This window comes from Paramisgurnus dabryanus, chromosome 4, assembly GCF_030506205.2.
Source record: "Paramisgurnus dabryanus chromosome 4, PD_genome_1.1, whole genome shotgun sequence".
Lineage (NCBI taxonomy): Eukaryota > Metazoa > Chordata > Actinopteri > Cypriniformes > Cobitidae > Paramisgurnus > Paramisgurnus dabryanus.
In genome coordinates, this window is record NC_133340.1 from 31,815,321 (window position 1) to 31,841,742 (window position 26,422).

Consider the following 26,422-nt stretch of genomic DNA (forward strand, 5'->3'; position numbering starts at 1 on the left):
TGAGAGACAAAACACATATACTGTATGTCGGACATTTGCGGGTCTTAAACCTCATAACTCCATTTGAGCTTGATTTTGGTAAAATTTTAATAGTATAATCACAATTGTCTGACCATTACATTTACATTTAGGCATTAAGCAGATGCTTTTATCCAAAGCGACTTACAAAGATTAGGAAACAATATGACCATAGTGTCTAAACAGATATAAAACCATTACGTAACTTTGACTAAACAGTTATTTCCCATTTCCTGAAAAGCAGCGATTTTAGATATACAAGGTTTCCACCGTGACCAAGTACACTTTTTTGCTGCAGATGTACTGCATGTTAGTAAATGATACATACAGTTTATCTCTGATTGTCTGTTTATTTCAGTGATGTTCGAGAATATGCCAACGGCTCGGTCTGTGTTCAGTGTGACAGCCAGTGTGAGAAAGTCGGAGATAAAAGTTTGACTTGCCACGGCCCGGTAAGACCCTCAAAAACTTGATCAAGCTTTATTTCTCCTGGGTGACAACGATGACAAATTTGAGTGAAGTTGATTGTAATGTTATTTCCCTGAAGCCCTACATTGCATACACTGAAAAAGCAGCGCCCCTATTTTGTTGAATTAGTAAAATATTTTGAAAATATAAGATGATGCATGATTTTGGTAACTGTTGTGTCATGTTACTGATAAAGGGACTGAATTTGTTTATTAGTGGCACTTTCTAATTCATGCATCACGATTGCTATTGGCAGGTACTGTAATGTAACCCTTCCTTAACCATACCATAGAGTATATATTATATTATACCACGGACCTGTTGAATGCTTAAGTCTGACTCCTGTGCTTTGAATTATTGAAAAATCATGCACACCCGCAGCGTAACGGCATAACCATTTTGGGTGTGCATTATTTTCTTATGATCATAATCCAGCAAGCAATTCTGCAATTAAAATTTCGAGTAGATGTCACAGTTACGTCACTTCAAGCTGTGTGCGCAATGCGGTTGCAGAAAAACAGTGGAAATGAATTAGACACGAGTGAAACGAGCAAGATAACTCACTAGAAAATGTCCTGTTGTGCTGTTAAGTGTCAGAATAGAAATGCCAAAGAAGATGACTTTCATTTTTATTGAATACCATCGTCAAATACATCATTTGAAGATAAACGTAGGTGTTTATGTTTGCAATAAGCCCTTAAACGGACAGACTGGAGCGATGAAATCATCTGGAAATCTATTAATAATTAGAATAGACAATAAGTAGAGAAGATGTCCGGTGTTCTGTCGAAGTCTGTTCCCTCTATGTATTTCTTATAGCGTTTTTATCACGTTATGTTTATAATTTATTTAGAATAAAAAAAAATTATACTGAAAATGCAATAATATATAAAAAAATTATATTTCATCATGAATTTTTTTCATTTAGTTTTTTTTTTCTTTTTATTTCCTTATATCTTAGCTTATGTCTTCTTGTTTTTCTAAAATTATTTTGTTTGCATACTTAATAAATATATAAATATAGCCTACACACACGATATAAAGTGTTATTTATATATAAACAGGCCTTTTTAATTTGTGTGTAAACATAATACTTTTATAATAGTTTTAGAACAAACACGTAGGTTATAAATATAAGGAAGAAATAATAGAAAACAGGAAAATAATGAAATATTTAATAAACGATATTATATAGAATACATGATAGTATTGCTTTATATGTACTTTAGCGATTTAGACTGTAAAATTAATTGATTTAGCAAAAAAGAACAATACATATACATTACATACATGCATATCAGTAGCCAAGCCATTTAAACTTTTTATTTATCTAAAAAATAAACGTAACGTGATTAAAATGCTATGAGAAACATTGCACTAAATGGAAACATAGGGGAATCAGACTTCGACAGAACACCGGATCCATAAAAATCACTGTTTAATGCTAAAACACTTCTCACCGCTACTGCGGAGATATCACTTTCTGCAACCAATTTGGCTCCGCCCACAAAAAAAGTCATCTCTGTTTGCAAACACGAAAGTAGTCTATAGGCTAAACCAAGCAGAATTTCGGCAAAAAATTGTAGATGTCTAACCATAGCCTAAAAATAAATGAAATAAAATAAATAAACAAATTAAACCAAATACATTGTAACACCATGTTGGCTTTGCTTACATGATGGGATATCATACATCTTGCAAGTTATTTTGGAAAACAACAACATTCAAGCCAAATTCAAGTTTATTTTGAGGTCTAGTTAACATAGATACGGAAATGACGGCTATTGCTTGCTGGGAAATGATATCTAAAATGACTTATATTGGGATGAGGAGGCATTTAAGAACCACAAAGTTAGTAAAAAAAGTAAAAGTAAAAAGTATAGAAGACTGTTTGACACCAGTCAAATATGTAAGGGATAATGTAGAGGCAGCCGGTAGTTATTGGGAAATAAGCCCCGACAGTGTGATCAGGACCCGACGCGAAGCGGAGGGTCTTGTATCATACTGAAGGGGCTTATTTCCCAATAACTACCGGCTGCCTCTACATTATCCCGCTTATTACACGGCTACTTGCCACATAAGAAAAAAAACTGGACTTGAATATGAATTTGAAACATTTTATTGGCATATTTGTTTTAAATTAACATTTTTATCCTTCCGCAAAACTTTGCACAGATGCATAAAATGATCGTAATACCTTATTAAGATCCTCTGCTTCATACTTGTCTATCTCCATTTTTTTCTCTTTTAGCCAGTCTTTGAGAAGTTTTAATGCCCATTCTGTATTTTTTTGTGTGTTGGGTTCGTAGCTGTCATGCTCTATTTTGTCAAGTTCAGTCTCAGTAAGCTGTGTCTTGTCGTGGTTGTCGAGTGTTTGTCACAAGATGGCGCCAAACAGACAGTAATCTTTATTGATCTTTATTGGCGCGGAGCGATTTTACTCGTGCAAGTAGTCCGGCTATGCGTTATTATTTTGGAGCGGTTATTATTTGAAAAGAACGAACCTGCAAATGTCTCAACTGACCAATCAGAATCAAGCATTCCAGAGAGCCGTGTAATAAATAGTGTCATTTGTTTGCAGAATTCAGTGCTTGACCAATCAGAATCAAGTATTCCAGAGAGCTTTGTAATAGTCAGATACATGACTGATCTGTTTAATGGTATCTTTCTATTTCATTGCACAGCAACAGTGTGTTAATGTGTTGAGAGACTTTTATGTTATCTTATAGTTCTTATACTGTATCTCTCTCTCTCTCTCTCTCTCTCTCTCTCTCTCTCTCTCTCTCTCTCTCTCTCTCTCTCTCTCTCTCTCTCTCTCTCTCTCTCTCTCTCTCTCTCTCTCTTGCACATTCACTATTTATAGGGTCCAGACCACTGTGTGAAGTGTTTGCATCTGAAAGATGGGCCCAACTGCGTAGAGAAATGCCCCGATGGTCTACAGGGAGCAAACAGCTTCATCTTCAAATATGCTGAGAGCAACAAAGAGTGTCACCCCTGCCACCCCAACTGTACTCAGGGGTAAGACAGTTTGCTTGTGTTCGCACTTAAATTTATTTGTAAGCTTCTTTTCTCACTTTAACTGTTTAACTCTATCAAGCACAATATGCCCAAAGCACTAACCTAATTGCCCGTGTGGGTAAAGCTGTCTCGGTTTGTGCGTTCAGTCTTAAACACATGAGCCCGGGGGATTTGAGAGCAGAGAGAACGTGGTGTTGACTTCCAGGGCTGTGATATGCAGCATGGTTACTTTTAATCTCTTAGGCTTGGTCCCAAAAATAATTGTTTTTATGTACAAAAAAATTAGCATATTTTGAATTTGGGATAAATATGACCCTGATATGTTCAGGTTTCAACACTCAACTAGAGTGCATGTAGTGCATTCAACACATACATTTATGTAATCCATCTATGTAACGGATTAATGATTGTGTTCCTCTGAAAAATGTAATCATATTCATTGAGTGAGAGTAAATCATGGGGTCATTTTACATTTTGGGGTGAACTACCCCTTTAACATTGAGAGGCACCTCTCTGTGTTTCAGGTGCCTTGGACCGAGAGTACAAGATTGTGTTGGTATGCTGGATAGGTACGAGTCTACAATATCCATTTTACATTTAGCTGCTAAATATGATTACATACGATTTCTCACAATCAATCAATTTTATTTCAAATGAAGTTCTGGCCTTAAAAATGTCATAATGAACATGTTTGATGTACATATTAACTTTTTTTTTACAAATATGCACATTAAATATTTCAAACTCGTTATTTAAAATGTCCATTAGGACTCCTCTGATCGCAGCTGGATTAATCGGGACTCTCTTTGTGATGGTCGTCATTGCTCTGGGTGTAGCTGTTTGCGTTCGGCGAAAGAGTATAAAGAAGAAAAGGACTTTACGGCGCTTCTTAGAAACAGAGGTGAGAGGGGTTTGTTCTCGTATACCTTCACCTGAACAGGTATCGGTTAATCAAACAGAAATATCAAATCATGTCTTTTTGCATTCGTATCACATCGCAATCCTTCCCTGCACTTCATTTGCTTTCTCGATAAGCTGTATACTTTGATATTCCCAGCACATAAAGTATTCAGCACAGGGCCTTCCTTAAATGCATGGCATGTTTGTTGGATTAATGCATAGCCCTTTTCCCCAGAATAACTGTGCATTAAAAAACATGGCCTGTCCATGCTGGTTTGGATAATTCGGAGCCCGTGCATCAGTGTTATAGACAGCTGTCAGCCTGAAAAGATACCCAGTGTCCAAAAGCTGACAGAGGCACCCGCACACGTTGAATCCTAAAATCAGTTTTAACAAACCCAAAGGATCTGTATGAGTGGAAAATGATGCATTTGTCTGAGGAAGCAGAGATATCTTTAGCCAAAACATACATCTGTCGCATGTTATCGAATGCCAAAGAGAAAATGATTTAGTTTGAGCCGTAGCCTTGTGGTTTAAACTGTGACATTGCATGAAAATGTTTCAAATGACCCGAGGTTGAGTCCCAAGGTTGTGTCTGGATCTTCTTCCTTCATTTTATTCACAATTGTTTCGTGTCTCAACTCTTAGCTGTGTTGTCTTTAAGACAAAAAATAAAAAAACATAGTTGCACTGCTTAAAGGGCAACTGAATTTCTCAAATAACATACACTGTATTATTCATTCAATTATATTACATTAAATATTAAGTAATAAATAAATAAGTTGCATAACAAAAATACAAGTTGCACATTTCTTATCCTTCTTGAATGCCATCCCACCCAGACTCCTTGTAAGTGCATTTTGTAAACATGAAATGTCTCTCCTGTCTTAAAACCCACGTGTATTCCTCATTTGCAGGGATGAAAGCTTTATCATAATATCAATCTACCCATGAGAATTCTTTTTAAAGTGAATGTTAAATCTATAAGCTGTATAGTAGATTTCAGCACCACATTCATGAACAGCGCCATGTAAAGCTTGGGTTTCAGCACCACTGAGATGGACAGCTCCACATCGCCTTTGCTTCTGTGAAACGAAGCACCGTTCTTCCTGTTTGTGCTGTGATTGGTCACTTAACTTAACAGTCAGCTATCAATAAAGCATAACCAAATGTACAAGCGTACAGACTGTTAAAATGTCACCATGAAACTGCCCGTTCCATTATCTAAGATTGAGCACTGAATACAGCGCGCTGTGAGATCCGTTTTTCATACGAATAAATAAAGCCAATGCATCTAGAGGCGAATGCTCATTATGTTGGCTGTTGTCAAGAGTTTACAAGAGCTGAAAATCTTCAATACAAACATGTTCAGCCATTTTAGGAAGGTAAAATGAATAAAAGAGTGCTCATTTGGTAGAAAATCCCAGCGAATGGGTCATTCTACAGAAACGTCCACTTTTGGTATGGCAAGATGTCTTAAAATTGATTTATTTTTCTAACATTTAAACTTAGACCACATTATTAGATTACTCTTTGACTTTATGAGTACACATAAAGACAGCTTAATGATTTTTTATTTTTAAAGATCTTAATCTTAAAGGTGCAGTGTGTAATTTTTAGAATGATCTCTTGACAGAAATGCAAAATAATATACAAAACTGTATTATCAGCGGTGTATAAAGACCTTTCATAATGAACCGTTATGTGTTTATTACCTTGGAATGAGACGTTTTTATCTACATACACAAGGGTCCCCTTACATGGAAGGAGCCATTTTGTGCCACCATGTTTCTACAGAAGCCCTTAACGGACAAACTTTTTTTACTAGGTTGTCTCCGACGATGACATGTTTGTCCGGTGATGGCTACCGTGGCTTCTCTTGTGTGTTTCAAAAGCGAGGGGTGAGCAGTGGACTGAGCCGTTGGTTGCAATTCACAACATTACCACTATATGCCGCTAAAATTTACACACTGCACCTTTAAAGATTGCATACACCATGTTTTTTGTCACTGGTGTTACCTTACTTATTTAGCAATATTCAAGTTGTTTATGGAATTTTATTTGATGTCCTAATCTACCTGAATTCACCCTTTAGTATTTAAGGAGTTAGGACAGGGGATATAGGAAACAATTTATAATTTGGAAAAGACCCTAACTCATCAATATTAATTATGACTTAACATTTGCCCAGAATCGCATGTGAAAGAGCGCTGGCCATGCACGATTACTGCTTGACCTTAAAGTTGTTGTGTGCGACACGTTATATTTTGTTTTCTTTGCCAAAATACTTACTGTATATATGTCACACTTATATTATATAATATACTAGGGTCTTTCAGCAGCCAAAGATGTTTGGCCCTGACTTGTTAGTTCATGGGTTATTGTCCACATTGTATACTGTTGAATTCATAGTACTCAGTAGATGAAATTGCCTCTTTCCTTGAACAGGACCATAGTGCCACACACACACAAATAATAACCTAACACAGCCATATAAAAAGAGCTACAACCACAACAACTTCATCTCTGCCCATTTTTCTCTTCTTATCTTCACTAGCTCGGTTCCCTTTGCAACAGTAGGTGTATAATAACTGTAAAATTACCTCTGTACCATAATTCTGTCCGAATGGTTTTGATGCTTTATTTAATCTGTGATGAAACGTTGCGACTGATCTACGATTTGGTTGTTGAAGCAGTTGGTGGAGCCACTGACGCCCAGTGGTGCGGCGCCCAACAAGGCACAGCTGCGTATACTGAAGGAAACCGAGCTGAAGAGGGTCAAGATTCTGGGTACCGGAGCCTTCGGCATGGTTTACAAGGTAACCTGCTTTTTTATTTGTTAGGGAGTCTCTATGTGTGTTTCTTTTGCTAATGATGACGGCTTTTGATCTCTTTACAAGGGAATCTGGGTTCCAGAAGGAGAAACTGTGAAGATACCAGTGGCCATAAAGATACTCAATGAAAGCACGGGACCAAAAGCCAATGTGAAGTTTATGGATGTAAGCGATATTGATATTTACACTATTGATTTTCTTCATGCACATTTAATGTCTTCTTGCTTATGATAAAAAAACATAAACATTTAGCGAAATGTATAAACTTCACCTTAGAAACCTTTGACTTTTCAGCTGATTTAGAGTTAGAACTACATTTAAAATGTACAAAAAGCCATCGAAATCCATCCACATGTGCGATGCTAACTATGACAAGCTGGATATTCGTGTGTGTGTGTTTTATTATCTGTGTACAAACATAAACTGTCAAGTTGATGCAACCCTCCTTATGAAAGATCTGTATTCAAGCCTGTCTCCTCTGTAGCACATAAATATGTATATCCTATCCAATGCTTTTATGAAGGCACACTTTCCTCCTTTGATGCATGCAGCTAATTGAGTGAGACAGACCGGCAGTCGATGGCGAGGTCATACTCGCTAATGGAGATTTTTTCTGCTATAGGAGATGAGGACCAAGTGAGACTTTGCTTCTGTGTGCACTCTTAAAACTAAAGGCTGTGTTACCATAAAGAACCTTGAACATCCACAGAACAAGTCTGTTTTTGTTCCTTGCATTGGAAAATACTATTTACTGTACATTTGATCACTATGTGTGTGTTCCCTGAGAAGCAAACCTGCAACTTTTACATCGCTAACGCAACTCAGATGGAGGAACAACAGTGGCAGCTTGTGACTGCTCTTCCGAGGGGCGCACATTCAAAATAAGTGTTCGGTGTGTCATGTCATTTGAACCATGTGCATCACGCGTTTTGTCAAAATAAGTGCCTGCTGCACACGCGTCAAAACCGTTTATGATAAAAAAGAGATGCTCACATTCAAAAAATACATTAAAGACACTCCCTTAACAGTAAACTCTGATTATGCATGAGATTATGTAAGTATCTTGCAAACACGAGCGTCTCTTTTATCATAAACCCTTTAGACGTGTCTGCAAAATACGTGATGCACATAGGTTCACCCGACACATATTTTGAAATGACGAACCATACACATGACGGGCTACATATATGTTGTGACGAACTTCGCATCAGGCACTCTTAAAAAATAAGTCACTGATCGTCAATATGGCGCAATATGGCTACCGTTGCATCATCCGGGTAGATGCTGCACATTGGTGGTGGTTGAGAAGAATCCCCTTTCATATGTAAAGCGCTATAAATGTAACAATTTATTATACTTCTGTCTTTGTCCTCCAGGAGGCGCTGATCATGGCCAGTATGGAGCATCCTCATCTGGTGCGTCTGTTGGGGGTCTGTTTGAGTCCCACTATTCAGCTGGTCACTCAGCTCATGCCTCACGGCTGTCTGCTGGATTATGTATACGAACACCAGGAGAACATCGGATCTCAGCTGCTGCTCAACTGGTGCGTGCAGATCGCCAAGGTAAGAGACATTTCATGTGTTGGTTGTACCACAGACGGCACACCTTTAAACAATGTTGCATGTGCCTATAGGTTAAGAAAGTCAGAGATAAGGGGTCTAAGATGGAGACCTAAAAAGGTTATGTCTTCTTTAAGGGTTGAAAATACTGGAAGGCGGGGCTAGAGCGGCCATATTGACCCGTTGCGATCTCCCCCATTCATCGCAATAGTTGTGACGCATCTTGTAATAAATTTTAAATATTTGTATGCTGTGCTTTTCTTATTTTTGAACAAAGCACTTATGTGTGTTGTAAACACATCTATGCAGACCTTTCATGAGTGAGCAGATCTTTAAAGGTCCACACATGGGGTTCTTTTCATGAGTCAGGAGCTATAATATTTCTGTGTCAATTTTGGGTGATTTGGCACATTTATTTTTAGATGATTCGTACAGACATTTGTTTTGCCTGTGTTTTATGAACAGTGAGGTACAGTGGTTGGATCATATCCTACCATTTTGGGAGCTGTTGGATTGCTTTGCAATTGACGTTTTGCATTTACCTCTTGGGCAGCAAACTGACGCAAGGGTCCCAAATGCTCTAACTGTATGTTATCGATTGGCCAAACAAACAATCACTAGCTGCGTTTCCATTACCCTTTAAATTGCGCAAATTGACATTGCGAAATTAAAGTACGGCCAATGGAAACACGTCAATTTCAAAACTTGCATGAGTTGGTTTTTCAGGCAATTCGGAAAATGTGTATTTTGCAAAACTGCTAAATTTTATTCGCATTTTCAGCTCACATAATTATTATTTAAAGATGACACGGTATGTACTAAAACCTCTCAGAAACACCAAATACATGTCTTCTCCCAAGTATAAGAGGCTTTCCTTGCCAGTAATGTTTGGATAAGATTCCTACATCTCTTTTGCTTTAAAATAATGTACTATTACCTCCAAGAAACACCTATACATTGCCATCCTAAGTATAAGCTGTCATTTCGCAATAGTCTTTTGTCGATATTTAGAAAATAATGCTAAAGTTTTGTACAAATCTGCAATGCAAATGGAGCTATTAGTTGAGCCACGTAACTTTTTAATGTGGAAGATGTACAACTTTTACACTGGATACAAATTGTTCATATTTTAGTGATTAATTTAAAATTAAATGCCGGGTAATTAAAGCTGATGTGTGTTTTAATGGCTCCTGGAATTGAAAAACAGTCCATCTGTGACATTTTACCTGAACTATTAAATACTTAAGGACTTTATTAGTTTATGTTCTACATTTTTACAACTACTTAAAATGCTTTTTTTATAAAAAAAATTTGCCTTTTAATTAAGGGGATAATTTATTGACAAAATTAGATTTTTTTGCTTATATCTTTTTTTTAGATATGTTTAGATTCACCTAAGATTAACATATTTTCCATGCAATGCATTCACACAGTCGTGGAAAACCTGGAGATGTCTGATTCCCAGGCCTTTTAAAAAGTGTTTTTAAAGGGATAGTTCAACCAAAAACCAAACCGTTCATGAACCCCATTCACTTCCATATTATTATTTTTTCCTACTATAGAAGTGAATGGGGCTCATGAATGGTTTGGCTACAAACTTTCCTCAAAATATCTTCCTACACGTTCATCAGAACAAAGACATTTATACAGGTTTGTAAAAATATGCGAGTGAGAAAATCATGACAGAATTTTCATTTCTGGGTGAACTATCTCTTTAATGCGCTCTTAAATATTTATTTGGCTTGACAAAGCATTGGGTCAAAAAGGGATGAGCCCAGCTCTTTAGGTTGTGATTTATACTATGCTGGGTTGTTTTATCCAATTGTTGGGTCAAATATTAACATTTTCCGGGTTAATTTAACCCAGTGGCTGAGCTTGTCCCTTTTTGACCCAATGCTGGGTTGAAAATAATTGTAATCTCTATAAAATTAGTCAAAACTCCTTGCATAATCATGAATGACTGGCAAAGCAAAAATGGTCCAGCGCTGTTTTGCACCACATTCTCCTTTAAGTTGACTCCGTTCCTGTACCCTAGAAACGGTCATTTAATCTGTCTGTTGAAAATAGATTGGCTGAGCTCTAGAGAAGGTTCTGGTTTGTTGTTTCTCAGAGCTTTGGGCATTGGCTTAATGGTTCCTATTAATCAGATTCTAGGCTGAGCAAACCGCTTGACAAGCATCCCGATTCCTGCCCCGAAATTCTGCTGGTGACACACACCTGCTGCTGGAGGGGTTACAGCAAAAAAACACAGCATGGGAATGAAATTACATTAATTTTGTACTAGAATCAATTTCTCTTTTAAAGTATGGAAAGGAGACGCTGTAATCATAGCAGTTATATTTGAAAAAATAATGCTGACCAGCGTTTCGTTTTCAAATTCTGTTTGTCACATCAATTTATGGCTAGCAGAAAATATGCATGGCTTGAAATGTTGGCATACTGTATCCGGACTGTGCCCACAGTAATGGAGATACTGATCACCATGCCAGCTTGCCTACATCAGGACCGAGATGGTTTGATTCAATCTCATTCCAATCTCTGTGTTCACACTCGTTTTAATAAATGCCATCTGGTACAAGCAAAAAAGCTGGCAACATCCAGACTTCACAAAATCAGATTTTAATTTTATTTTTATTAATTAGGGCACAAACAAATTAAAGTGTGAAGGGTCCTATTGTTTTTTTCAAGATTTAGTAGTGGGGAGTTTTGCATGTACTTAAATGCTCCAAGAAATCACGTCAGATGCACTTAGAGGCTTTTGCATCTGAACTCCTCATATGTGGCTTGCAAAAACATTTATTCAATCAATACACAGCTACGTGTGAATGACCATCACTGGAGAACAATGCATTTGCAAGCAGGTTGTGTAGTTACAACATCTACCAGCAGGTGTTAATAGGGGTCATGCTAACAAACCATGACCGTAGAATATTTCATGAATGTCAAATTCAGAGTTTTCAGCAGAGTATTGAAAAGCTATTCGTAATTCTCCAAAGCATCATGCTTCTCATGCAGAATAAGGTGATTTTTACATATACTTTTTTAGGCATCTTTCTAAATCTTGCTTCCCTTTGTGAGTTCAGCTTATGGTGCAGTATTATTTTTTTTTTGCATACGATGTTACTGTATTTTCTCCTTTGGCCTCATTAGCAGAACTCCATTTCATCTCTCATTCACACGTTGTTATTTTTCTCAAAGATTTCAAATGAGAACCTTCTCTTACTTTCTGCATTTTGTGTTATCTTTCTGAAACATTAGATTAGATTTGATCCAACAATGGGTTAAAACAAACCCAGCATAGGTTCAATTACAGCCCACCAATTTTGGTTTGTCCCTTTTTGACTAGGGATGCACCGATACCACTTTTTTGGAATACGAGTACAAGTACTTGCATTTCAGTACTTGCCGATACCGATACCGAGTACTTAATAAAAAACATGATATAAATTTACAGGTAACAGCTTTAGTCTTATAATTTAACAAAAAAAACAAGGGACTAGTTTTCCAGTTTGTTGTAAACTCTGCCTCTTTGGACAACACAGGAGGCTTTAACCCCTTACACGCCACTGAAACATAGACATTTCTCAGACCATGGTATCAATCCCTGGTATCGGGGGACTTTTAACGAGTACTTTAGAAAATGTGGTATCGAGGCCGATACCCGATACCAGTATCGGTATCGGTGCATCCCTATTTTTGACCCAACGCTAGGTCAAAACAATGCTATCTCATGGCAATTTGTATGTATTTTACACGATTGCTAATTCGTATTAATTTGTACAATCACATTCATACATTTCTGTACGATTTTCTTTTTGGTTAGTATTTTTTCAATCTTACATATTGTGCCTTTAACGTTACTTAAATGCACATGCACGCATTATCAAATTATGAGTTTTACCTTACTATATCTTCTTAATATATTAATATATAGGGGTACATGGGGCAAAAACTTAAGCGGGGTTAGTTGTAACATGGACTGTTTTGTCTTTCCGGTATTTTTTTCACGCTGCCAAAAGACGATCTTTTCGCAAATTATTGTAAATGTATAATGTTTTTCCAGAGAGTTATTGATGAACGAGTGTTTTCGTGGCATGTAAGTAAACAAATTGTATCATATGTATATATTTTTTTTGGTTTCTAAGTTGGGTGTGTAATATACCAAATCCAATGCTTTGTCATATTAATCAGTGTCTTGTTGACTAAAACATAGCATCGTTTTGAAATCTGTCTGCAGCTCTTAGCAACTTTTTTGGTGGGCTTGAAAATATTTTGACCCAGCTGGGTTAATTGTAACGTTACGATATGAAAACCGCTAACGTTAGCGTAATTCTTGTCGTTGTTTTAAAAATTGCTACACACAAATGATTGCTGGCTGCCAACAAAATAAATGTGCCTTTCTTATCAAAAACCATGTGTCAATTTTATTTTTGTTCATATCTTTAATATTGATTGAATAAGCTCACGTCAAAGATTTAAATCATAATGAAATGAATGCCTAAAATCAGACTTTGATGCTCATTATCTCAATATTTGATTTTGAAACTGTAGTATGGTTATTACAGACTGGGTCACATATAAAACAAATGTTTTGTCATAATTGTGCTGCTTTTTCTCACATATTTAGACATTTGTATCCATTTATATTGAACTAATGTTAGAAAAGGGCTGGATGAATGAATACAGTGTGGATACCTGTCTATTATAGACAAATATATAAACAATATCCACTTCAAGTATATAGACAAAATAGTATTGAAATATTTGCCTGCAAACTTAATTTTTAGCAGTGTTACAACTAACCCCCTGCCTGTTACAATTAACCCCACCTATGGGGTAAGTTGTAACGTTTGCACTTCTGTCATGTTTGGTGTAATTGTCCAAGAATGGTAAGTACTAGAAAAAAAACTTCAAATGTTCATTTGTAGCAGAGATGTGTGTGTTGCTTGTGTAAAAATATAATTAATCAAACTCAAATATTTTTTGAATGATTGAGCCTAAACCAAAAAGCGTTAGGTGGTGCCCCGCTCTCCCCTACCATGCTACCATATGTCGTGTGTGTCACAGTACCATAAAGCATTTGTCTTAAGATAAAATACAAATTAGATTTTGACATACAATAATAGTAAAAATCATTTGTTACTGTCAGAGCCGGCCCAGCCACTAAACGACCATTGCGATTGCAAAGGGCCTCGTGGCCAGCAGAGGGCCCCCTAAAGTCACTTAGCTAGTGGTTGAAAAAAATCATTCATCAAAAGTTACATAAAATAAATATAAATATTAATTATTTATTATTATGGCAAAGTTAAAAAGGCTGTTACTTGTTATTATAGTTATTATGAAAGTTCGCTAATAAGATCTCTTCCTTGCCGAGATTGATTGACACACAGCATCCAGCACAGCAGCCAATCAGTGCCCGCGATCTATGTGCAGGCGAGCATCCCGCCCACAGAACGCAAAGTTGAGTTGAGCCGGATCGCTGATTCAGACGCGAACTTTTGCTGTTGCTTTAAGGACAATTTCTTTAATGTTATGTGTGTTTGTGCATAAATGCGAAGTAAGTGGATCTTATTTGACTTCGGTAATGACCAAACCTGTGTTCTGTTTGACTTCTCTTTCTTATATTTGCCATCATAACGTGAATTGGTTTATTAAGCTTAATAATTAATATTTAAACGGTTTAACGTGGTAAATTAATTCTGTTACGCTTATATTTCACGTATGCCATTGTCATTTCTACATATTTATGTCATTAGTGTAATTATATTGTTAAACGTCTGAATTTAAAGTGTTTTATGTGTAAGAGTAAACAAACTCATGCGCATATGCGTGGTAACATGTCCAGACAGCGCACCATTGTTAAACCACCTGCTAGCCTTTGCAAAAGTGTATGATGTCACTGTTCAGTGTTTAATATTTAAACTATAGCAATGCATATGACATACAGTAGCCAGCTTTGTTAGATTAATGTTATGAATGCAATGTTAATTGTTAATCTTCAATTATTAATAGTATTTGCAAGTTAATTGTTATTATTCACAAACCTATGTGCCTCTTAAACTCTGTTGTCAATTAAAAATGTTTCTTTAATGGTCAGTGAAAATGACTTTATCAGTCTTTTTATTCAGCAAGTTCATCCGTGTGTATTTGTTGCACTGCACTGCCATTCAGTTCAGTCAGTGGCATCATATTTTTCCTGTTAGACATCAAACATGGAACTCAAATCAAGAACTCAAGGGGGCAGTTTCCCTGACAGGAATTAAACTAGACCTAGACTAAAATAAAAGTAGGCTAAGAGCTGTCCAAACTGAAAAAAGCTTGCACTGACATAACTTAAAATACACCAGTGCCCTTTGTTTTGCCTCAATATCCACAGAAATAATGTTTTAAGTAAGGCATTTTTGTTAAAATTAGTTATGTTTTCTAATTAAACTAAGGCCGAGTCCTGTCTTAAGATATTCCCTGTCCGGGACCACCCTAAGGTCTTTTATTGTCATTCTGTAGGCTACAAGTTGCCACATAAGAACAAAATATGTACTCAGGACCAGCAATGTAAAAAAGATCATTAACATACAGTATACATAGAATAATTAAAACATAATTTAATAGACACATTTAAAAAAAAATAACATAGTAGATATAATATGTGCAGTATAGTCATAAGGTAGTCGTTGCTTTTCTTTAGGCCTTACTTAAAACGGACCAAATTTTGCTTAGGGCCCCCAAAGGTCTAGGGCCGGCTCTGGTTACTGTGATCAAATACAAAATGTGCATCATCAACAAAATAAATCAACTACTAGCCACTATTTCCATTAACATCACTGACACTTATTAAATCATTTACTGTTGTTGGATTTTGTAAAAGAAAGAATGTAAATTGTCAATGTTTTTCTTTATCAAATAGTAATTTATTTATGATCTATGACAATACAATCCGTTTAGTATTTGTTATGTTTAAAATTAATAAGGTCAAAGCGATCAATAACGCTTGTAAGTCTCCAAAGTTAAATATGCATAAATATTAATGAATACTTATGACATCACGTCGGTCAGAGGGTCACAGAGGAAAATATACAGATGGATTCCGCTCAAGTGAAGCATCATAATAGTAATTTGTTTACTTAGCGATTAATAGAAACTGCTAAATGAGTTTTCTGATTTAATTGCTCTCTGGTAAGCATCTTCAAAACTTCCCACCTACATTAATGAGTATGTAAATGTGTGTTTGTCTATTAAACTGTGGGATTTCATGAGTGGGGTCTGTAAGCTGTTGACATCACTTGTGGCATGAGCTTTAATTTGTGGATAATTGCCGTTTGTAATGGGAACGAAGAGCCAAAGCCATGTCAACGTGAGTGTCAGTGAAATTGTAGCCATTATCAGAACCGAAACATGGAAATTAGCGGCATTCTGCTTTAATTTGCACCTTCATCCTTTTCGTGGCATTTAATCTCAGCCTCTCCTTCGCTCGGGACTCCAACAAATGTGAGAAAGGTTCCCCAGAAACCTTTCATTAGATCTCAGAGTTGCTCTTCAACTTTTTGACTAGTGAACTAATGTTTTACTTTTCAAACCCGTGGCCGTGACCTTCGTGCTGTTAAAGCAATGAGCTATAATAACACTCATATATGTTTAAGTAATACAGAATAATCTATAAATATCATTTATTGTATATTACTAGTCATCTATTCTTTAATTATACTTCAATTATTACATGTAAAGTCTTCAAAGTAGCCACGCTTTGCCTAAATTACACATTCTTCAGGCACCTCAGTTTTTCTCATCCAGGGAGTACAGATGCTTCTCGCTTTTATTTCTTTGTTTCATCCTTTGTGAATAAAATTGGGGTTAGCTCCTGATATTTACTCTGGTAAATATCAAGAAGATTTATTGTTTTATTGGCTGAGTGATGACATTTCAGTAGATGGTGTGATGGGACGCTGGAGGAATAGAGGAGCTCACCTCTGCTCTTCAGATCTGCCAGCAATCTTCACTCGAAACCACCGGCTGTCGTCCAGCTTTATAAGTACATGCTGATGTGATGCATCTTATTTTCAACATGATCTCACAAATTTCCGTGGTACTGTATAGTCACAGAATATTTTGCTCATTTATCCATGTCATTGTCACGGATCTCCGCATTTTTCCGTGTCCGTACCACAAACTTTATTTTCCGTGTCAGGTTCACGTATTGGTTACTCAATAGTTTTTCCTTTGTCGCTTGGGTTTGGGGTTAGATTTGGGGTTTGGGTTAGGATGTCACTTTAACTATTGGTTTATACAATTTTTTTTTCAGATTTTTAAACCATTATCGCCTGACGTTAGGGTTTTATAAATAAGAGTGTCCTACTTCCTATAAGCACCGCCCAATTCATTTAGCCACACCCCCAATTAAGAAGTACTTACACCTTTCTATGGCCCTGTCCCAAATGGCACACATCATGTGGACTTTCGTTCTGGTGGCCTTAAATTGTGCGTGCTCGCTTAGTCTACGAGTCCGTAGGGTGTCCCATCTGTCATTTTTACATTTTGATGTGGTCTTCAGCGAAGCCCGCACTGCAGCAGGCTTTGCGCACTTTACCAACCCAGAAGTCCTTGCGAAAGAGCAATCAGACCAATCAGCCGACGGAAGGGAGGAGTTCACACTGACAGGCAACTTCTCTACCTATTTCCGGAGTTACGCTCGAGTCTGTCCCAAAATAAGACTCCGGTGCACCCACGTGGACTCGCATCAAGGGTCCCTAAAGTCTGCACTACATGATGTCATCAAAGTGAGGAGGACCACAAGTCCGGAGTGTGCCATTTGGGACAGGGCATATGTGTGCAAAATGTGTTGGTAAAGCATTGTGTTAGCAACACAAAGGTCATGGGTTTGAATCCCAGGGATCACATATACAGTACTAATAAAATAGCTTGAATGCACCATATGTCACTTTTGATAAATGCACTTTATCTTTCGGTATTGATAGAATATGGTTTCTTTGTGAGCTATCCGGTTATCCTGATTTTCCAAGTGTTTGATGTCCTCAGGGCATCATTATGTTGGGTCAGTTGAAACAACATGTATTATGGTAAATGCTACACAAGTGAACTGAATTGAATCTGGTTCCAGTTCACTTCTTGGACACAACATTTCTCCTGCTTTCAGCACGCTGTCTTGTTTTTCGACTCTTCGCTCTTTAATTAGTTCCATATAATCAAGCGAGTCTAATTTCCGTTATTTGCCCATCCAGAGGCGAGGATGCGTTGTAATAGGGCTCACAGGGACCCTTTGCTTTCCTTTCTACATAACCTTTATTTATGCACATGAAAAGCTGGTTCATAAAGGACCAAGATGAGGAGGCGCTCGGTGAATGCACCTCACGGCTTGGCATGCGGATAACTTGTTATGCTAAATGCGTATGGCAGCGTTTTGATTGGTTTACTCTGACTTTCATCTGGGTTCTTATAGATGGACAACACAATAGATGGCTCTTTGCAGTCTCAGTTTTTTAAAGGAAAGCTAAAGGCTTTAAAAAAATGACGCACTGGGCTTATTTAATAAAAATTATATTTAGCCCCATTTATTTTGTTAATGCACATTTTTAATCTTGCATCATTTTCCAGCACAATATTCAACCAACATGCACTTTTTAGTTGAAAACCATGTTTTGCTTAGAAATGCGACCAGTTGCAAAAGTGAAATTACCACAACAGACATTGATGGAAACATGTTCCCACTAATAATCTATAGAAATATACACACATACAACCCTGAATGTGGGTGTGGCTATGGTATTAGTGACAATTTTTTAAGAATTTTTTCTGATTATGTATCCTGCATTTTATTTCTAGCTATGGTCCATTTTGATATACGTACGTGAGGTTCCGAGTACAGTGTGCATAATGCAATTTTCGTTTTGAAAACTGGCGAACATTGTATGCGTAGGTTGCGCTTATGCATACAGTGTAGCCCATGCGTTTAACGTTTGCATATATGTACGAGTCAAATAAACTATGCTTTTGCATTGCTGTGTGTTTAACCGTGTGCATATACTTCGGGCTTTAAACGAAAGAAATCCAATTTTCTATTTTCTTTGTGACTCTTAGGATTAAACAAGGTACTGTACTGTTGCTATATTTAGTAAACCAACTAAAGTTCATCAGGAATAATACAATCAATATGCAGTCACCGAACACCAATAAAACACATGCAATGACATGATAAACGTGTCAATGCTAATGCAGCACCAGCATCTCTCATGGGATAGTTTACACAACAGCTTTCTCAGTAAGCAGCAGATTTCCATAGTCTTACATAGCAGTATTTATTTTTATTAGGCATTAAACTGAAGTGCATGGAGGGGCTTACATGAGCATTGGTTTATCACTAAAAGATGGGGTGTGTAGCGTTCTGCACGCGCCATAGATTTGTAATTCTTTGAAAGCAGACACAGGATGAGTAATACTTGGCTCAGGTATGCTGAGGTTTGTGCTAATCAGTATTTCTATTGATTGACTGTCCGGTCTCAGAAGTCATCTGTTTTAAATACACTTTGTTGTAATTGTGTTGGCGTGGCTCCATAGTGCAGACATGATGTGAAAAGATGCAAGTTTACAAATACACTTTTTTGCATATTTAATACTAATAATAAATGCATTGAATTAATATATGTAACTACTAATTTATAATACAGGTGTATATAAAAAGTATTCTTTACAACAGTCGTAGCATTAGCTGTGTATGTGTGCAATGGTGTGGCTGTAGTAGTAAAAGTCTGGGTGATGTATTGGTCTCTCTCTTTCTCTCTCTTTCTCTCTCTCTCTCTCTCTCTCTCAGTATCAGACGTCTGTTCCAGTGATTCATTTTAACATTTGTCTTTAATGCTGAAGAGGTTCAGACAAAATGTATTTGAACACAATCTGCTTGACTCAGCTTTTGTCCACCTTGTTTTCACATTTATTTCAGCTGCTGCAGTTGAACTAAATTGAAGCAATACTTTAACAGATGAACAGATCGTCTGTCAGATACAGGAGGAGTGTTTTATAAAGGAAAATTATTCGCATTACTCCTAGTTACTACACAGCAAAATCCCCATAGTAGGGGTGCACCGATAATTGGCTATATACACTAATAATACGTGGCCGATAACAGTCCTAAATTAGCACAGCCGATATTATTCACAGCTATTTCATGTACTACAGCTTTTGATCATTAAGTCCTTATCGATCTGAAATCACTGTTAGTTTGAGTCGTTTATAACATGCATTTGAAAAAGCAACACTCGTCAAACATAATCATTATACATATTCTTTATTATCATGAAAATACCTGAAAAGCCATTTCCTGGAGCTGCATGTCATAGCTGCATGTGTATGTTTTTTTCTTCTGCGGCCCATATTGAGTTTCTGCACGCGAGCGCCCTTCAGGCTTTTGGATGTAGCGGAATTTCCCCGTAATTCATTGAGAAGCATATATCTGTGCACCCCTACCACAGAGTTAAATGAACACTGGGTGTAGATATTGTCCCATTCTTACAGAGTGTTAAAGAGTAACTCTGAAGCAGAGTTAAAAGCTGCAATCTGTAACTTTATCCTCTCTATTACCAACTCTGTTTGAAACATACAATTGCATTTTACATCTTACTTGTAGAGTGTGTAGAGTTTGTTGGCAGTTTCTTTTAAAGTCACCATTATGGTGATCAGTGTTTGTTTTAGTTGGACTTGACTCTCAGCTTGTTAGGTTTTTCTAACTGCTATAATTTTGTGTGTTTAAAACATGTTTGGTATAGCAAAGTAAAGACAATAGTGCAATTCTATGGTGGTTGTTAGTACATAAAGTCGTAACATAATTATCATCTGCTTGCAAGCAAATAAGGGACCTCCCCGGTCATGTAAAATATGTTTGATATTTAGGATATTCAATTGAGATGATGACATCAGTACTTTCAGCCAATGAGAGACTGAGGTGAATCACAGACCTTCAACATATTTCATTATCGGCCAGGATTTTAAAAATCCTGTAGTGTGAGCCATTCACGTTGGAACCATTATATGTGGGTGGGACAGGCCCATCCACTTTTTAACCCCTTAGCGTTAACTCAAAAACCAAAATGTAAACATGTCATGCATTTTTTAACCCTAAATTAGTGTCCTCTTTAGGCTTTTTTTGCCTTTTCTAGGAATGGGCACACTCACTTACTTATCTCTTTTATTCCGTGCATATCCCTGTTCAATAGAGCGTCATCAGTCATATCTATTCCACTTGAGGAATGCCCTTATAAATTAAACTCCAGTCTGAGTTTTACTATGTTAGTGTGAGGCCGACCTTACAAAAACAAGTACTCTTTTTGTTTACAGTACTCTCTTTAAAAGTAAGTTCCTATTAAACTCTGACTTTCTCTTAAAACAATATTACTCAATTGCTTGATCATTCATGACCTTAACAGATCTTTGGAAGGGGATGAAAAACTATGCTAGGTTAAAAACTTGTTCGGTTAAATCACTTGACATCTCCAAAGGAAAATATTGCTGCATGTTTATTATGGATAGTATACAGTAGTTCTGTGTACTGTATGTTAGCCTTGTGTCTTTGAAAAGTTAATCTCAGATATTCTCTTTGACAGGGTATGATGTACCTGGAAGAGAGACGTCTGGTGCACAGAGACCTGGCTGCACGTAACGTCCTGGTGAAATCTCCAAACCACATTAAGATCACTGACTTTGGCCTCGCTCGACTGCTGGATACAGAAGAAAAGGAATACAGTTCAGATGGAGGCAAGGTAATAGTGTTCAAAATCTGGGACACACAAACTTGGACAAAAAAAAATTACATTGTAAAAATCTTCTTTAATCAATGGGATTAATCACTTGATTGGATTTTGAATTTTTGTACTTTTATAAAAAGTTCTTGTTCATTATGTAAAGTTCTCCTCTTCAGAATTATACTCCTTCATCTTTTACATGATTGATTGACTGTATATTTTCAGATGATGACAGACTGATTAAAATTCTCTTTTATGTAGATGCCCATCAAGTGGATGGCATTGGAGTGCATTCACTATAGAAAGTTCACACATCAAAGTGATGTATGGAGCTACGGTGAGCTAACTAATATTTTTTTTACCAGTAATAACATCTTACTAGTCTTGCCGCTAGCAAAGAATATAGAATGAATCAGAAAATATTAGATAATTTATTATATTATATACATCTAAAAGGTAGATATTACTAATAAAAAAAATATAATTTTATTATTTGGTACTATAGGCAGAGTTTGGGGTGGGGCAGGGGGACACTGCCCCCCAGACCAAAGCCAATTATGATTTTGTCTAAGCTATTAATGAAATAGAAATATGAGAATTCTTAATATTTTAATGGGGAGAGTAAATTAAGGCTAAAATAGTTTTAATTAACAGTTTTAACCAAGTTCTATCTCTCTTCAATCTCAAAGTATCTCAATACCCTTGTTTGCCTGTAGGTGCCCACCAAGTACAAATGCGAAACTCGGCTTATGTTTGGTACATGTTGTATACTTATTTAAGGTTTTTACATATTGATTCAGGAGTGACTATCTGGGAGCTGATGACGTTTGGAGGAAAGCCATATGACGGGATTCCCACCCGTGAGATTCCTGACATCTTGGAGAAGGGTGAACGTTTACCCCAGCCACCTATCTGCACCATAGACGTCTATATGGTGATGGTGAAATGTGAGTATCTGAATGTAAGAACTCTATGGACAGTAAAACAAAAAGACTTAAACCCTAACCTACAAGCATCACTATCAGTGCCAAACATTTGTATTGCCAGTTGGTTTATTTTAAGGCTTGTTCCATGTTTCTCTTTTCTAATGGACTCATTGTGAGACTGTAGTATGTATACCAGCCACTGGTTGTACAGTGTTGTAGTCTGTGGAAGGCAGATGCTGGTTCTTTCTCTGTTGAATCAGTTGCATAAAGCGAAAGGAGATGAAATGAGTTATGAAATAATCTCATTTATTGTAATTACATTTAGACTGTAAGCTGTTGTTTCTGATGTGACATCTATAACCCCAAGGACAATGAAACAGAAAATGTTGATGGAGATCAAACATGCTGTGATTGCTTGAGCAATTGCTGCTCATTTGTGTAATGTGTTTGCGAGCGAGAGTAATTTATGCAATGCGTGTTTGCGAGTGAGAAGTGAAAGTAAATTGGGAGAAAATAAGGGTCGTGTCACTTCCTGTCACAGATATAATAGTTCTTCATGTCCAACTGCTGTGCAACATGTACAACTAAATTATGCATATCTGTCCGTCTGTATCTCTGTCCATTTGGTCTTGTCTGTCTGTCCCATTTGTTTTGGTCTTGACTGTCTATCTTTCTTGTCTGTCTGTCACTCTTGAGTTTCTTTTCTGTCTCTCCGGTCTGTTTGTCTTGTCTGTAAGTCAGTCGTCTGTCTGTCTTCTTTGTCTTTTTGCCTGTGTATCTCTTTGACTTTTGTGTCTGTCTGTTTTGTCTGTTGCTCTTGACCGTCTGTCATTTTGCCTGTCTATCAGTATTGTCTGTCTTGTCTTTCTTGTCTGAGTGTTTTTGTGTTTCTGCTTTCTTGATTGTCTTCTCTGTCAGCTTTTGTCTGTCTCTTCAGTCTGTTTGTCTTGTCTGTAAGTCAGTCGTCTGTCTGTCTTCTCTGTCTTTTTGCCTGTGTGTCGCTGTGACTTTTGTGTCTGTTAGTCTGTCTGTCTGTTTTGTCTGTTGCTCTTGACCGTCTGTCATTTTGCCTGTCTATCAGTATTGTCTGTCTTATCCTTCTTGTCTGAGTTTTGTGTGTGTGTGTGTGTGTGTGTTTCTATCTTGTTTGTCTGTCAGTCTTCTCTGTTTGTTTTTGTCTGTCTTTCTGTCTGTGCATCTTTTTTAACATTCTTGCCTGTTGTCAGTCGTGTCTGTCAGTTTTGTTGGTCTTTGCTGTGGGTCTTATCTCTCTGCCGGTCTTGTCTTTTTGTCTTGTCTATATATCTTTCTGTCTGTCAGTCCTCTCTCTCTGTTTGTCTTTCTGTCTGTCTGTTAGTCCTCTATCTTTTTGTCTGTCTGTCAGTCCTCTCTATCTGTCTGTGTCCGTCTATTGGTCTTCTCCATTCATCATGTCTGTATTTCTGTCTGTCTGACATTCTCGCCTCTCTGTCTGTCTTGTGTGCCTTTTTGTCTGTTTGTCAGTCCTGTCAGTCAGTCTTCCTTGTGGATCTTCTCTGTCTGTTTTGTCTGACATTCTTGTCTGTTATCAGTCATGTCTGTCAGTCTTGTCTGTCTTTCCTGTGGGTCTTATCTGTCTGCCAGGTCTTGTCTTTCTGTCTTGTTTGTTTGTCTTGTCCATCTGTCAGTCAGTCTCATCTGGCTGTCTGCTGGTCTTCTTCATTCATCATGTCTATATTTCTGTCTGTCTGACATTCTTGCCTGTCTGTCTGTCTTATCGGTCCTTTCTTGTCTGTTGTCAGTCGTGTCTGTCAGTCTTGTCGGTCTTCCCTGTGGGTCTTATCTGTCTGCCGGTCTTGTCTTTCTGTCTTGTTTGTTTATCTTTCTGTCTGTCTGTCAGTCTTAACTGTCTGTTTTTCTGACTGTGTGGATGTCTGCTGGTCTTCTCTATTAGTTATGTCTGTCTTTCTGTCTTCGGATATTCTTGCCTGTCTGTCTTATCTGCCTTTCTTGACTGTTGTCAGTCCTGTGGGTCTTTCCTGGGAGTCTTATCTCTCTGCTGGTCTTGTCTTTCTGTCTTGTTTGTTTATCTTTCTGTCTGTCTGTCAGTCTTTTCTGTCTGTTTTTCTGACTGTGTTGATGTCTGCTGGTCTTCTCTATTAGTTATGTCTGTCTTTCTGTCTTCTGATATTCTTGCCTGTCTGTTTTATCTGCCTTTCTTGTCTGTTGTCAGTCCTGTCGGTCTTCCCTTTGAGTCTTATCTGTCTGCCGGTCTTGTCTTTCTGTCTTGTTTGTTTGTTTCTTTGTCTCGTCTATATTTCTGTCTTTTTTGTCTGACTTTCTTGTTTATCTTTCTGTCTGTCTTTTGGTCTTTTCTATTCGTTTTGTCCGTCTTTCTGTCTTCTGACATTCTGCCTCTCTGCCTTACCTGCCTTTCTTGTCTGTTGTCAGTCCTGTCTGTCATTCCTGTTGGTTTTTCCTTGTGGGTCTTATCTGTCTGCCGGTCTTGTCTTTCCGTCTTGTTTGTTTGTTTGTCTTGTCTATTTTTTTGTCTGTCTGTCAGCTTCTCTGTCTGTTTTGTCTGTCTTTCTACAATCTGACAATCTTGCTTGTCTGTTTGTCTTGTTTGCTTTTCTTGTCTGTCTGTCAGTCCTGTCAGTCTTCCCAGTGGGTTTTATCTGTCTGCCTGGTCTTTCTGTCTTGTTTGTTTGTCTTGTCTATGTCTGTCTGTCTGTGAGTCTCCTTTGTCTGTCTGCTGGTCTTCTCCATTGGTCATGTCTGTATTTCTGTCTGTTTGATATTCTTGACTGTCTGTCTGTCTTGTCTGCCTTTTTTTCTGCTTTTTAGTCCTGTCTGTCAGTCTTCCTTGTGGATCTTACTGTATCTGTATGTCGATCTTGTTTTGACTGGTTCTTGACCGTCTGTCTTTTTGTCTTGTCTGTTGGTGTTGTTGCTCTGTTTAATTATAATATACTCTAACTAGATTTAAATTTAAACATGCAGAAATGACGGCAACCTAAGTGTGGCAACCTATAATAATATGGAAACAGACTACAATTTATATTTGATATTAGCTGTTAACTGTAGCCGTAACTTTGGCATACTGTTTGAAGTGCTTTTTAAATACAGCCTGAAATCTTGTTTATTTTACGACGTCACTTCTTACTTTGCCTTCACCTCCAGGCTGGATGATTGATGCCGACAGTCGGCCTCGATTCAAAGAACTCGCCGCAGAGTTCAGCCGAATGGCACGGGACCCTCAGAGATACCTGGTCATACAGGTGCGAATACAGTTATTCTTGTATTACATCTCACCTTCGAAAAATCAATAGATTTGTCCTACAATACCCATTAAACTCAAGGTGACTGCTAAGAATGATGTTGTCATTTTTGGGGGGGGGCTCAGGGGGACGATCGCATGAAACTTCCCAGCCCCAACCACGGTAAGTTCTTCCAGAGTCTTATGGATGAGGAAGAACTTGATGACCTGATGGATGCAGAGGAGTACTTGGTTCCTCAGACCTTGAATATCTCAACATCCTCTTACGTGTCAAGACCGCACGTGGATTCTAGCAGAGTAAGCCCAGTTATTGTATTTATTTGTTTAAAGGAAAGGTGTGTCATTTCATCACGATGTATAAGTGCTTCCGCCAGTCCTAGTTGTTTACAAAGACTTCACTTACCAGAAGTATGTAAACACTGTGACGCTTTCAAAACATTGCTTTGTTTGTAGACAAGCCAACTTCTGACTCAACCAGTAGCATTTGTTAAGGCCGGGGCTCCGTGTATTAAGCTGCTTAGCAGGAAATTGACAAGTTTGTCCAATCAATGGAGCCATAGGATGGTTTGTTAACCTGTTAAGAACAAAAAGGAGACAGCTGTTGGTTTGTTTTTCCATGTATCCCAATGGCAGGTGCTCCGTTGGCTTACTCACTTTAGCTGTAAATGCTATGCGACTCACCACTCCAGACATGCAG

General features: G+C 37.5%; 1 protein-coding gene across 2 annotated transcripts in view; it reads left to right on the plus strand.

Moving 5' to 3' along the window:
• erbb4a (erb-b2 receptor tyrosine kinase 4a) overlaps window positions 1–26,422 on the plus strand; it is a 168,048-nt gene that overhangs the window by 138,198 nt on the left and 3,428 nt on the right. Inside the window, exons 14-25 of one of the 2 annotated variants that reach the window (XM_065254186.1) lie at window positions 377–470; window positions 3,350–3,504; window positions 4,029–4,073; window positions 4,273–4,405; window positions 7,098–7,223; window positions 7,305–7,403; window positions 8,615–8,800; window positions 21,403–21,558; window positions 21,802–21,877; window positions 22,341–22,487; window positions 25,629–25,726; window positions 25,852–26,022. In XM_065254186.1, coding sequence (XP_065110258.1) covers window positions 377–470; window positions 3,350–3,504; window positions 4,029–4,073; window positions 4,273–4,405; window positions 7,098–7,223; window positions 7,305–7,403; window positions 8,615–8,800; window positions 21,403–21,558; window positions 21,802–21,877; window positions 22,341–22,487; window positions 25,629–25,726; window positions 25,852–26,022 — 1,486 coding nt within the window. The remainder of the gene's footprint in view (window positions 1–376; window positions 471–3,349; window positions 3,505–4,028; window positions 4,074–4,272; window positions 4,406–7,097; window positions 7,224–7,304; window positions 7,404–8,614; window positions 8,801–21,402; window positions 21,559–21,801; window positions 21,878–22,340; window positions 22,488–25,628; window positions 25,727–25,851; window positions 26,023–26,422) is intronic. The other variant, XM_065254187.1, reaches the window with a different exon arrangement.